We start from the raw sequence: 13346 nt of genomic DNA on the forward strand, positions 1-13346 counted from the left end.
GGATAAGAGATAATGTCTCATTAAAACATTTATTTCCTTTCAGGGTAAAAATGGACTTCAGGGGTTGCCAGAACTGAAAGGAAAAGCAGGCTTGAAAGGTGAAAAGGTATGTGCCCTGTTACTAACCAACAACCAGCCAGGCACTCTTTGTATTTGGACATGTGCTGGTCTGGTGCACTTTGAGAGGAAAAAGGGACAGCATCAGGCATTAACTGTTTCTAGCTGCAAGATGAAACTCTGTCTCCGTTCACAGAATCACAGAACGAGAGGGATTGGAAAGGATCTCTAGAGATTATGTAGTCTAACCTTAATGGCTAAGCCATGCTCACCTAGAGCAGGTTGCACAGGAATGCCATGTCCAAGAGAAGGAGACTCCACCACCACTCTGGGCAGCCTGCTCTGGGACTCCAGCACCCTCACACCAAAGAATTTTCTCCTGAAGTCTCAGTGAAACCTCCTGAGTTCCAGTTTATACCAATTGCTCCTTGCCTTGTCACTGGGCAGCACTGAAAAGAGCCCAGCCTCATCCTCATGACCTCTACCCTCTAGATATTTATTTGCATTGATAAGATGCCCTCTCAGTCTGCTCTGTGCTTCTCCAGTGCTATCCCAGCAGGGTGTTTGCTTTCAGCTGCAGAGAGCAATGTTGAAATGAATGAGGAGGATCTGTAAATGAGCATGCTGGCAGACAGTGAAAGTACTCCCAAATTAATTAGGCACATTCTCTGTGAATGTCACTGCAGTATCACTATAGAAACCGTTTGACAAAGCCACGGGGAACAAAGACATGAATGAGTGCATTTATCTAATGAATTCTCAGGCACCACGAGCAAGTGGCCAAGAGGCAGGTGAAATGCAGTGTTTCCTGCTATCTGACTGAATACATGAGTTTAGAAACCATGAGCCAAATGTTCCTGAGCCCAGACAAGAAACTGGCAGGTTAGGGGATAGAGCAGAGGTTGGTTAACAATGTCAGTGATGCCTCTGGGAGAAAAGTTCAGTGCCACCAGCTGCTCTCTCCTCCTGGTGCCAGGTGGGAAGGTCACAACTTGCAGCTCTGCTGTGCCAGGATGGATGGGTTGGAGCCTGTGCTACATGGAAGCATTGCTGGAGGGAAAGCTGAGCTTTTGTCTTAAGCAGCAGCACTTCAAACTAGCCTCAGCAAAAGCTGAGAGGTGATGCAAGAAAGGCAAAGAAGACATGGTACTAATTATGAGCAGGGCCCTTCATGGTTTTGGCAGGAGATAAAGGTCAGTACGTGGAAAAATAATTGTAACATGGTGATAGTGGACAAAAACCAGCACAGATGGTAGCAATAAAATGAAGATATTTACTTACTGAGTACCAGGATGACTCTGCTGCCTCCCTGGGCAGCCTGTTCCAGTGCCTTCTGACTACAAATGCACACAGGCTGCAGCTGCTGCTGAAACAACCTGCTCTGCATTTGTATCATTAAATCATTGCTGATTTATCTTCGTTCCTGGTTTAGGGTGATCCTGGTGAGGGACTGCCAGGACACTCCAGGCTGCCAAGACCCACAGGACCATCTGCTCCTTCCAGAGGCTTAGTGAGTATTGGGAGTTCTCTGTCAATGAGCTGGGCTTGCCCTGGAGGAATCGGGAAATAAACAGGAGGGTTCCTCTGGAAGAGTGGCCTGGCTGCTGCAGAGATAAATGTGTTCTCTAAAACACTGCTGCAGAAATGCAGACAAACGTCTGGCAGCAGCCTGTGAGTGCTGCGATCCACACAAGGCTGTGGTGCTCAGGTTTTCAATAGACATTAACGTGTGAGCTCTGCAGCACAAGAGCAGGGCCGGAGGGAGTGCAAGAGACAAACACCCCTGGAAAGCCCAGGATAAATCTGAGCTGCTGAGGACAGGAGGAGTTTGAGAGTCACTTGTGTTTGCTGTCAGTAAGTCACAGAATGGTAGGGGTTGGAAGTGACCTCTGGAGATGCTTATCCTCCCCCTGCCAGAGCTGGTTTGCGTAGAGCAGGTTGCACAGGACAGGTCCAGGCAGATTTTTAATTACTCTTTAGACGGAGTCACCATCTCCACTGCCCTCCTCTGGACACCCTCCAGCACCAAAATGCCCTTCTTGGACTGAAGGGCCCCAAAACTGAACCCAGGACTTGAGGTGTGTGGTCCCCAGTACCCGGTCCAGGGGCACAATCACTGCCCCACTCCTGCTGGCCACACCATTGCCGATCCAGGCCAGGATGCCTGTGTCCTTCTTGCCCACCTGGGCACTGCTGCCTCATCTTAAGCTGCTGTCACCCAGTATCCCCAGGGCCTTCTCTGCTGGGCAGTTTCCAGCCACTCCGCCCCCAGCCTGGAGCATTCATGGGGTGATTGTGACCCGAGGGCAGGAGCCAGCACTTGGCCTGGTTGAGCCTCACACAACTGACCTTGGCCTATTGATTTGGTCTGGCCAGATTCCTCTGCTGAGCCCCCACTGATACTGATTTCAAGAGTCCAGTACGGCAGCTCCAGATCATTAGGACAAGGCGCTCCAGCCCAGCAGCTTTGCCCACCCATAGGCCACTTCCCTAACTACAGCAGTGACTATCAGGTCCTGCACCCTCCCTCCTTTCTTGTCTCTGACAGCAAGTTTCAAGGCCCTTTGCTCTGGAGTGAAATGAAAGAAGTCTCAGTACGTAGGGAAAGCACCCCTGACTCCCAGGCTTTTGGACATTAGCCTTGGTGCTGTGGTAGCTGATTTGGGCACTGGGTGTCTGAGTCCTTGGGGCTGTAGTCTGCCAAGCTGCACAGCCATGAAACTCATCCAGGGCTTGCACTAGGAATCCACAGCTCATTTTTTAATTTTATGTATGAGTTGCCATTGTTTCATTGCAAAAGTGATGGAGCTCTCACCTGTGGAAAAGTCACATTCTAGCTGGCAGCTTTGTTTGCTGCACATCTTGGTTTAGTCCATCCCCTGTTTGCAATCATGAGTTCTGTTAAAATGCTTACAGCAAGGTCTGTAGTGTAAGCCAACCAAATGGGAAAGGGCAGCTGGGCTTCATCTCCCCTTGCTGCACACACTGTGCAGACCAACCACAGCAAAGCTTCCGTGGAGAAGACTTCCTTTTCTTTAGGGGCTTCAAGGAGTGATTTGGCTGTGTGCATGCTGGCTGCAGTTTGCACTGTAAGCTGCACGATACGAGAAGGTGTTTGGAATCCATGAACTGTCTTACAGATGAGTGCAACCACTTGTGACACTGGACCCAAACTGCTGTTGTGACAAAACATTGTAGAAAATGCCTGCCCTTATCAAATGCTTCCTTGGATCCCAGCTGGGGGAACCTCATGGTTTGGCTCTTGAACAAGAGCCATGTTTCAGAGCACAGTGGCTGGGTGTTAGATGTACACCTTAGGGTGTTCCTCATGCTGACAGATACCCTTCCAAAGTTAGCCCTTGTCTGAGATGCTGCTTCTTGAACAGTCACAGAGCAGCTGTGTGCCCTGCAGAGCTGCTGTCACTACAGAGCTTCTGGGACATGGCTGAGGTGTTTTTGTGTGTTCTCATGTAGTTCACCAGCGACAGTCTGCTGCAAAGCCTTTGGCTCTCACTGGCTCTGCAGTAACTGGCAAGTGGTATTTTCATCTATCATCTTTAGAGGCAGCATTAAAAAATAGAATTCCCATTTCAGAGTAAATTGGAATCTGAAGAATCAGGTTCTGGAGTCATTGATGGACAGACTGAGATTTTAAGAGTAAGTACATACTGGCTTTTATTTCTTTTTTCCTCTGAAGGACTGAATGCTTCATTCCCACATGGCTCTCTTGCTACTGCTGGAAGTTGGTTATCTTGCCTAATTTAGGAGACTAGCCTCATTAGATATCCTCTGTAGTCAATGACACAGCTGAGTGCTCAGAATGGCTCCCTGCAGAAGGCTCTGCTCAGAAAATCCAGGCTCACCATCTTCCTAACAGAATCCTGTGGGTGACCCCAGATCAGAGCTAGAGCTCCTGCCCTACAGTGGGAGCCCCACAATTGCAGAGTGTGCGTGCTTGCCTGCTGGTGCAGTCTGTAAGACTTGCACACCAGAGGAGGTACTTGGAAACTGCTTGTCCCAAAGTGCCAGGTCCCTGTGAACTGAAGAAAACAAATGAGATCTGCTCCTGCCCATGCAGGATAGCTCTTTGGAGCAGAGACCATTTTGACTGCACTGAGCACAGTCAGCTTTTGGCCTCAAGTACAGGCTCTCAGTTCTCCAGCACAACTTTCCTCTGTTCAGTGATCCCTTGACTTCACTTTGCTTAAGCTGCAAAGCACTGGGTCTGTCGCTGGGCTGGCTTGAAGGTCTTTATTGGCTTACAGAGAACTGACCACAGAGTTGTTTGGCTTTTAACTTCCTGCTTGCTGTGGCATGCCATGAGGAGGTACAACTCAGAGAGCAAGGATAGAGGTCAGTGTGACACTGTGTAAGGAGGGTATCTGTGAAACTAAAACTGATTCTGGATGAAGCAGGAGCTGGGTGGGAACCCAAGGTGAGTTTTATGAACCTGAACAGTCTGCATTGTCTTTTCCTGTTCCATGCATGCACCTGGCTAAGACCAGTTCTAACAATGCTCCTGATTTATCTAGGGTCTTCCTGGGCCACCAGGACCTCCAGGACTGCCTGGTCTTCCAGGAAAGCCAGCACCCAGTTCAGGTGTAGGACCTCCTGGGTCACCAGGGAAAGATGGAGCTTCTGGGGAGCCAGGTCCTGAAGTGAGTACTCATTTGTGCACAGACACTGATGTAGTCTCTGTCCTACAATACTAAGTGCTAAGGCTTGCAGTCTGTGTAATGCTTAATAATACTGCAGAGTACTTTTAATTGAAGAGCTTGGATTTTATGCTCATTCCTTACCAAAAAATGAAATCAAATCAATGTCTAGTTAGCCAAAGCACATTACTGCACAGCAGGATGTGTGCTGGGCCAGAGGGGAGAAAAAGGAAGGATGCATTTGCTGACAGTGAATGAGGCTAGGGATTACTTTTGCTTACATAATCTGAAGGGAATGCTTAGCATCAATTGAATTGTGCTTTCAGGAGCTCCCTTTTTCTTCAGCTAAGTAGACACACTTATTCCTGTGGACATGTGAAACAGTCCTGCTGTAAAATAGGTTGCTACGAGTCCAGGCAGTACCTATTTGTTAATGAGTCCTCTGTAACAGGGTTTTCCATTGAAAAAATGAGAGTGGTTATTTTTTAGCATTGATGAGCTCTGTGAATCCTCTCTGTAACAGTATCTACTCATATGGTTCCCTGGTTGCCTATCAACCATCTGCTGGTGGCAGTTCTTCCCAGGACTAGATAAGACTTATGCTGCAAGCAAGTGTGAGCATCACAAACTTTTGCATAGTAACACTCCTGTAGTAGTGTTATCCAAAACCTACTTGGGTAGCACTGTTCTTTTGCATGCTAACATTTGTGTCGGGTTGAGTTATTTTGTGCCTGTTTGCTGTAGCTTTCTATTAAAATATATTTCAATAGGGGTTTGATACGTTCTCAGAGGACAAGAAACACAAATGTTGGCCTGGTGCTACAGATTAGTCTGTGGTCCAAAATAGCTGCATGCATGTACTAGGAAGAGGACTCTCAAGTGGAACCTGCTTTAGATTTATTGTCCTCTACAGGGTCCTCAAGGTCCTCCTGGCCTTGATGGAGTGGTTGGCCCACCAGGACGGAAGGGAGAGAAGGTAAGTTAAGTGTCTGCCTTGCTCCTACTCCAGGAGAAAATCTTTGTCAACTTCAGGCTGTAAAAATCATAGATAGTTGTCCCTGCAACACAGTGTTGGCTGGCTTCAGCATTTTTAAACTGGATCCAGCTGCTGATGCCTTATTAGAACACATCTCCAAAAGCATAACCAGAAGTCCAGAAGCCCCTGCTGGGTACAGTTTCATGTTCTGCAGCATGCAATAGGAGCTGTGCTTCACCAGCTGAAATCCAGCCACAACTGGCTCGTGCTAGTCCAGCCTGGCACTGGCTGGTACATGCTCCCTGCAGAAGGCACTCTCGTGGCACAGGTAGGGCACACCAGGGCAACTGGAATTGCTTCACTTTGGGTTCTGTGGGCCACTGACGCGTCAACGTTGTATGCTTCTGCAGCAGCCTGTGTTTGTCTTGCTGCTGACTGCACTGCTGGTGCCCACAGCTGCAGGAGCCCACCCACACCCTCATGACAGCTGCAGCTCTCAGTCACCCATGAGTGAGACATTCCAGCATCATAAAGACTGGTACTGAGTTTTGTGTTGGCTTGCTGCACTGGTTGGCTTCGTGTATGATCGAGGGAGCGCTGTGGCCAGCAAATAGGGAGCAGTAGGGAATGTGCAGATGAAAAGCGAGCAGATGACACCTAACGGATTGTAGCATCCAGCAGACAGATTGCCTGCTGTTGCAGGCACAGAACCAAAGCTTGCCTGTTGCAAAACTGCCACTCTTGAAGTTTCCATAAATTACTGCATCCAGGGTGGGTTATGTGCCCCCCACTTCGAGAAGGTTGTGCAGAAGACAGAGATGGTGCCGCAGAGAGACATGGCCATGGCCTTGAGTACATGACCAGTGAGGAGAAGCTGAAGGAGCTTGCCAAAAGAAAAGAGACAAAGGCATGTCCAACAGCTATAAAGATACAGTTATAACCCTTGAATAAGGTCTATTGAGTCTGCTGGCTTGATTACTGCAGAGGAGCCTTAAAGCTGTACTAGTCAGCACACCACTTGTTTGGAGCAGTGCCTTAGACTGAAGTCTCTGCTTTTACCTCCCAGCATGTCCTGGTCTCTGCAGTCTTGTGCTCACCTGTGTTGGAGGAGTCAGGTTTGAAAGCAGATGTTGTCATGTCTTTGTTTGCAGCAGCAGTTGGACTTTCCTTTCAGAAAGCTTCCAAATCCACCACACTCAAACACGCAGCTTTGGTGCACCTCTGCTGCCACTCCTGCTCCTCAGAACTGGCCTGTGACTTTGCTCCCCTGTCCTTGTTTGGATTTTTCCCTCACCTTTTTCCTAAGGGCAGTTGTTCCTAGTTTTTCTGTGCCAGAAAGTGGAGAGGAATGCTCTTCTGCAGTACCATAATGCTTGTCAGCTTTATGGGCAGTTTTAATCAGCAGGTTAGAACCTTGCCTTTGTGCTCCCACCTCTGCTGTTTTGCTGCTGTGCTGGAGCTACCCCTGTGTCAGTGCCTGGCAGAAAGACAGGATTTATGTCTTTCCTGCCTAAATAATTCCTTCTGACTGTGTTTACCCAGCCCTCTCTTTCTCATTCATTCTTTGCTTTCCTAAGAAAGCCAAAGAGAAATGCCACATCCCCAGGCCCCTTTGTACCCATTTGCGTTCCTGGATTGTAACAGCAGTGCTCAGCACAGTCTTGCGGCCCTACGTAGTCACTGCAATCATCTATGCAGCTGTTTCACATTTCTTTCCCTGAAAGGGTTGTCAAGCCCTGGAACAGGCCACCCAGGGCAGTGGTGGAGTCACCATCCCTGGAGGGATTCAGAATAGGTGTAACTGTGCTCATGGTTTAGTGGTGGGTCAAGGGTGGCAGTGCTGGGTCAAAGGTTGGACTGGATGATCTGAACCAGAGTGATTCCATGATTCTCTTGTACATTCATGTGGGATCAGTTTTGTCTTCCATGGCATCCCATGGGAGTTCAGAAGCATGAGGATGTGACTTGCAGTGCTTAATTCTGTGTGCTTTGGACCTTTAAAATCTTGAGCCATAATTGACATCCAAGATTGCATCCTGTCTGCATACCAGACCAGAGCTTCTCAACTCCTGAGTACAGACTGTTTTCTCTTTAAATGAGAGGTCTAATGTTTCATGTAAAGGACACTGTGACAGCAAATGAAACAGCACAGAAATCTGTGGGTATTTTGCTTAACCAAAAATGCTATGTCTGCATGCTGCTTGTCTAACTCTCTTACTGTAAGTAATTAGGGCTGGTTTTCTCTTACAGGGTGATCAAGGCCTCCCTGGTTCTCTGGGTCTGAAGGTAAAGCAGGCAGTGTCTTTGCAGGGTGGCAGTGTCTTTGCAGGGTGGCAGTGTCCCTGTAACACAGCACAGTTCTGAAGGGGACCGACAAGCCTCAAAGGTTGTTATTATTGTGCAGCTTAATGAAGTCAGCAACCTTGGCTTCTCACCTGGCCAAAATACTTCCCGAAGGAGGGTGTCTGGGGGGTGATGGAGGTAATTCTTTCCTCTGCATGGCTCTCATCTGACTCCACCTGGGGTAATGTGTTCAGCTCTGGGGCCCCCAGAGTAAGGAAGACATGGACCTGCTTGAGCACCACGAACATGGTCAGAGGGATGCTCCTTCCCTAGAGATGTTCAAGGTCAGGCTGGATGGAGCTAGAGGAACATGTCCCTGCCTGTGGCAGGGTGGTTGGAACCAGTGGTTCTATAAGGCCCCTTCCAACCCCAAGCCATTCTAGGATTCTACTGACTTACGCATGTTTAGTACACCAATAGACTGAGCTCTTGTTTTAGGGTGATGCTGGAGTCACTGGATCAGTAGGACCCAAAGGAGAAGCTGGTGCTGCTGGATCTCCTGGGAAACCTGGACCACAAGGACCCCCTGGGCCCCCAGGGCCCCCTGGACCCCCGGGACCAAGCTACAGTTCAGGATTTGAGGTATTTCACTCTTATGGGGTTTGCTGTAGTTATGGATCTGCTTCCTTCAGAGGAGAGACTGTGGTCACCTAAATATTAATGAGCACCTGAAGATGGAAGTAATTGAAATGAATTGTCTAAATGCAGGTAAAGACCTGACAGTATCCTTTCAAATCCATCTGCAGGTTCCTCTGGAGCTGTGACTCTTGCTGTTCTGTCATTCCTGAGGCCGTATCACTTCTGTAGGGTGTAAATGCAGAGACAGCTGTTGGACCTCTCTGACCCCATGGTCTGTTCCACACAGCAGTCAAAAGTTCTTACAAAGCCCCAAATGTCAGATGCTGCTCTTTGAACGTCTGAGAACAGTGCCTGCCCCACCTTGAAACAGCAGACCTGGCCACTCCAAGCTGAGTTGTGCATGAGAAATGCCCATTTAGATGAGCTTTGGGTAGCAGAAAGGGCTTGGCAGGACAGGAAGGCAGAGGGAGCACCCACGGGTTCAAGAGCCAGGCTGCCACATTAACAAGTTCCCTGCAGCAATGTTCACATGCAGGACTCATCCCTTTTTCACTTTTCTCATGCATTTTTCATTTCCAATTCAGCTGTTTGGCTCAGGAAAGTCTTTCCAGAGCTCTCATGTCACAGGATGTGACAGATGTTTGCACAGAAACTGAGGGCAGTCTCATCAGAGGAGTAAGCAATGCTTGCTGGCTACCTTAAAATTGCTTCAGAGAAGAGGTGGTGTGTAAAAGACAGCAGTGTGTTCACACCTGTCTCCTAGGATCTACACTACCCTTTTTGTGTTCTCTTTAGGGGCACTTTGAGCACTCTAAGGGCAGAGGTGACTGCTAATGCTTTAGGCATGTTTAGATTCCTGGTGTCTGACTAGCTAGTATTGCACTATATACACTGATGGTTACTGGTCTCACTGATGCCAACACATTTCAGAGGATGGAGAAGTCTCTCCAGCAGGCCACAAGCTCTTACTTGCCACCACTGCAGTTGCTAGCAAGGGGCAGCATGAAGCCTGAGCACACAAACACTCCTTCATTCGCTTAGGCACACCAAAAAGGCTGGCCCAGCCTCCCCTGAACAAAAATGTACTTGTTTCAGAATGAGAAAAGAGCCACTGCTAAGCCACAACTGCATCCTAAGTCTGGCCTGAGTTTCAGCACATGCTAACCACCTCTCTGCCTTTCAGTCATCTTCCCTGACCCTTGAGGATGCAGTTTCCAGAGGTCTCCACTCTCCCCCATGTTAAGTGGAGCCAGCTTTGCCTCTTTATGCCACCAAACAGTTCCCCTGCAAGTAGCCACTTAGGACTAGACTGCCACTTCTGATACCTACGTGTCAGAGGTGTAGAGCTAGCAGATGAGCAGGAGTGAGAACTGGAACCCCCCACTTCTGTGGACACAAAGACAGAAGGATCCCAGCTCCAACTGCAGCAATACCTTGTCTGGATTCATCTTTGATTTAATCTAGTCCAAGCAGAACTGGCACGATTGCCATTTCCCTGCTGTTAAGAGGCTTGCTAGTTATAGCTGATCTTTTGGATGCCCACCCCAGCCATCTGTTAAGGCAGCTCCGTGGTCTGCCAGCTAGCTGGGACAAAATTACCTTTTTGTTGGCAATCTGTTTGTTGCTGTGAGGCTGCTCCTGCAAAGCATTCCTGTTAGCACTTGTTAGCGTCTGTGATCAGCTCTGTGCAGAAACCAAATGGCTTGGGGTTTGCTGGCACTTGTGCTTGCCAAAGGAACAGTTTGAACTGCAGAAGGTACCTGGTAAACCCATTAAAACATGCAGCTGTCAGGAGTGATGGTGTGCTACACACAGCACTTTTTGAAGGGGAGCAGGCATTGGCAGTGTGGAGGCAAGGGAAGGAAGCACACAGAAACACAGCTTGCGGTTCTCTCCAGCTAGCAAGTGTTTGGTTAAACAAGCAAAGCAGAGCACCAGCAGATTTCCTGCTGAGAGCTGGCACATGACAGCTACTGCAGGAGCAAAATGAAAATCTGAGTCATGTTCAGTCTCAGGTAAAGCTGCATGAAAATGCTTGAGCCAACCTGTGACTCTCTGCCTCCCACCCTGGCCCCTGAAAGGTGAATCTGCAGCTTGCTGAGTATTTACAAGAGTATAGCCACAGCCCCCCAGCAGCATCTGCCTGTTTATCTAACACAGCCCAGCAACGGAGCAGGGCTTTGCCTGCCATGCATCCCATCTGCTGCGCATGATCCGAGCATGGCCGCCTCACAGAGGTGTTTGTCAGGGGGCAGCTCAAGCCATCGGTAGGCAGGACAGTTGTTTGGCTCTTCTCCCTGGTCTGTTTGAGCCTGTGTGTTGTTTCCTTCAGTGTTATGCTTGCAGGTTTCTTTGCTCTGCGGCCCCTGCTCCAGAAATGGCTGTGGCTGGTGTGCCAGGTGCACTGCAGACACACATGGGTGTTGCTGGTGCTTTTAGTCCACCTACCTCTGAAATCCTTGGCCCTCCCTCATCTGAGCAGTGAGATTGCTGACAGACAGGGGCAGGTAGAGATAAGGGTGTATCCGGATGTGGGGTTTGCAGTAAGACTTCCTACCTGCCCTGGATCTTCTCTTCCAGATGAAGTTTTGTTAGGAAATCAATTGGTGAAATCGATTCAAGGGTTGGGCTGAAACCAGCAGGGCCTCGTCTGTGGCTGGAGAGGGCTGGGGACTGCTCATTCTGCATCTGGGGTTTGCTGTGTGCTTTTGGTGAAGCCAGGAGCAGCACATTGTCAACATCTTTGTTTTACGTCACTTTTGCTTGGTTTTTTAATCACATGCAGGGCCCAAAGGGGGAGAAGGGTGACCCAGGACCTCAGGTGAGCTTTATATGGATTTCATCCTTTCTGAGAAACCTGTGTGAAAGGCAGTGCTCAGTAAAGAGCTTTCCATTTGCAATGCTTTTGGAACAGGGTGAACCGGGGCAAGATGGGAACAGTATTGTGGGACTGCCTGGACCGCCAGGACCCCCAGGCCCAATCATAGCAGTACCTGAGGTAAGCTTGTCAAGCATTGAAGTCTCCATAACTCATCTTGCAGAGAAAGAGGCACAAGCTGTGAACAAACTGGCAGCTCTGCTGCTGATGTTCAGGTCCTTTCTACCCCTTTCTACCCCTCTGTATCAAGTGGTTTTGTTCTGAAAGGTGTTAAGGGATGTTACAGACAGTCTACATGCTGCTAAAAATGTGCCCTAGATCATCAATTTGGTATGGAACTAACCTGTTCCTTAACCACTCTTTTAGCTGCTACTCAACCACACAGATGACATTTTCAACTTCTCCACCATCAAAGGACTGGTTAGGCCTGTGGTGAGTATCTGCTGCTTTAGCAGACCTTCAGATTGCCTCTCTCTTCAGAGTCTCCTTCTAAGGATCACACAGTGGTGTGGGTTGGAAAGGGCCTTTGGGGATCATCCACTTCCAACCCTGCAATGTCAGGGGTGGGGTGGGGGGCTGTTGGGGGGTTGGAAGCTCTCCAGAGAAGGAGACTCCACAGCCTCTCTGGGCAGCCTGCTCCAGGCCTCCAGCAGCCTCACACCAGTTTCTCCTTATGTTCCAGTGAAACCTCCTGGGTTCCAGTTTATGCCCCCTGCCTCTTGTCACCCTTTAGCTATTTATATACATTGGGAAGATCCTTTCTCCAGTCAGCTTCTAAGCTGTGTCTGTTAGCCTAGCACACCTCCGTTCCCCTTCTCCCATGGCAGGACGACATCCCATGGCTGCATCCAGCTGTGCCCACACCCCAGTAGCTTTTATGGAAGAGAGACATGACTCTCCCAGTTCCTGGACTTGACAGGATCCCAGGATAGGATGAGCCCCCTTGTGTGAGCTGCTCCTGAAGGCAGCTGCCATTCAAGCCCTAGGGGACAGATTCTCACAACAGCATAGCTCAGATCAGCTATGACTCACAACCTGTGCAGGCATGGACCGTGCCCGCTCTGCTTTGCCACTCTGTAACCTCTCTTTGTAAGAGCTGGCTTTTCTGGATCTTGCAGGGGCCAGAGGGCAAGCCAGGTCTGCCAGGGCTTCCTGTAAGTATGACATTCACTACAGTTAATGTTTTCCCAGTGGTGGTTTCCAGAACATACACAGGGTCTGGCAGGTTTTTCTCATGGGTAGGACTTTGTGGGACGAGCAGCTCAGGTAGATGTTCCCTCTGCCTGAGACGAGCTGCACTCTGGCATGCTCAGCTCCTGCTTCTGATCATCTCACAATCGGTGCTGTAGTTTAAACCTAAATGAAATTGATTCAGGTAAAAAAATCACCAAGTGGCCTCCCAGAAGTTCTCCGTAGATGTAATTGCATTATCCTTCAGGCTGGGTTTGGTCACCGCTGCAGAGCACATAAAGCCTGGGAGGGGTAACCCTTCTTATTTCACCCTTTAGCAAACATTCCCCAGTGTGTCCCCTCACAGGCAGGATCCCAGTGTCTGCCAATCCCCTATCATGGGATGGATTCTTTCCACATCTGATTTTTCTTTCACAGACCAGATGTGTGCATATGGTCTCAGAACCCTTTCTGTTGCCTGAGAGTATGTAAGAAGAAAGCTGACAAATGGCATTGAGAAACGGCATTGACAAATGCTGGCAAACTGCCCAAAATGCTACAAAAAGTTCTTTATTAAGTCCTGGCTGCATTGGAAGTCAAGGAATGGGCAGAAAACCTCCTGAAAAATACTTTTCCTTTTGAAAAAGAGCTGATGAAATGTAGGAAGTGATACACTGACCTAGGCTCT

The 13346-nt window shown here is 49.0% G+C and overlaps 1 protein-coding gene across 5 annotated transcripts in view; it reads left to right on the forward strand.

Moving 5' to 3' along the window:
* Nucleotides 1-13346, forward strand: part of COL15A1 (collagen type XV alpha 1 chain) — a 63543-nt gene that overhangs the window by 22600 nt on the left and 27597 nt on the right. For 4 of the 5 annotated variants that reach the window (XM_068167715.1, XM_068167716.1, XM_068167720.1 and 1 more), the window contains 11 exons: nt 44-106; nt 1490-1567; nt 3652-3714; nt 4590-4715; nt 5626-5688; nt 7939-7974; nt 8470-8613; nt 11396-11431; nt 11525-11608; nt 11855-11920; nt 12607-12642. In XM_068167715.1, coding sequence (XP_068023816.1) covers nt 44-106; nt 1490-1567; nt 3652-3714; nt 4590-4715; nt 5626-5688; nt 7939-7974; nt 8470-8613; nt 11396-11431; nt 11525-11608; nt 11855-11920; nt 12607-12642 — 795 coding nt within the window. The remainder of the gene's footprint in view (nt 1-43; nt 107-1489; nt 1568-3651; nt 3715-4589; nt 4716-5625; nt 5689-7938; nt 7975-8469; nt 8614-11395; nt 11432-11524; nt 11609-11854; nt 11921-12606; nt 12643-13346) is intronic. The other variant, XM_068167717.1, reaches the window with a different exon arrangement.

This window comes from Melanerpes formicivorus, unplaced genomic scaffold (assembly GCF_026170545.1).
Source record: "Melanerpes formicivorus ecotype bairdi unplaced genomic scaffold, bMelFor1.0.p_v2 SCAF_122, whole genome shotgun sequence".
In the NCBI taxonomy this organism is placed as follows: Eukaryota; Metazoa; Chordata; class Aves; order Piciformes; family Picidae; genus Melanerpes; species Melanerpes formicivorus.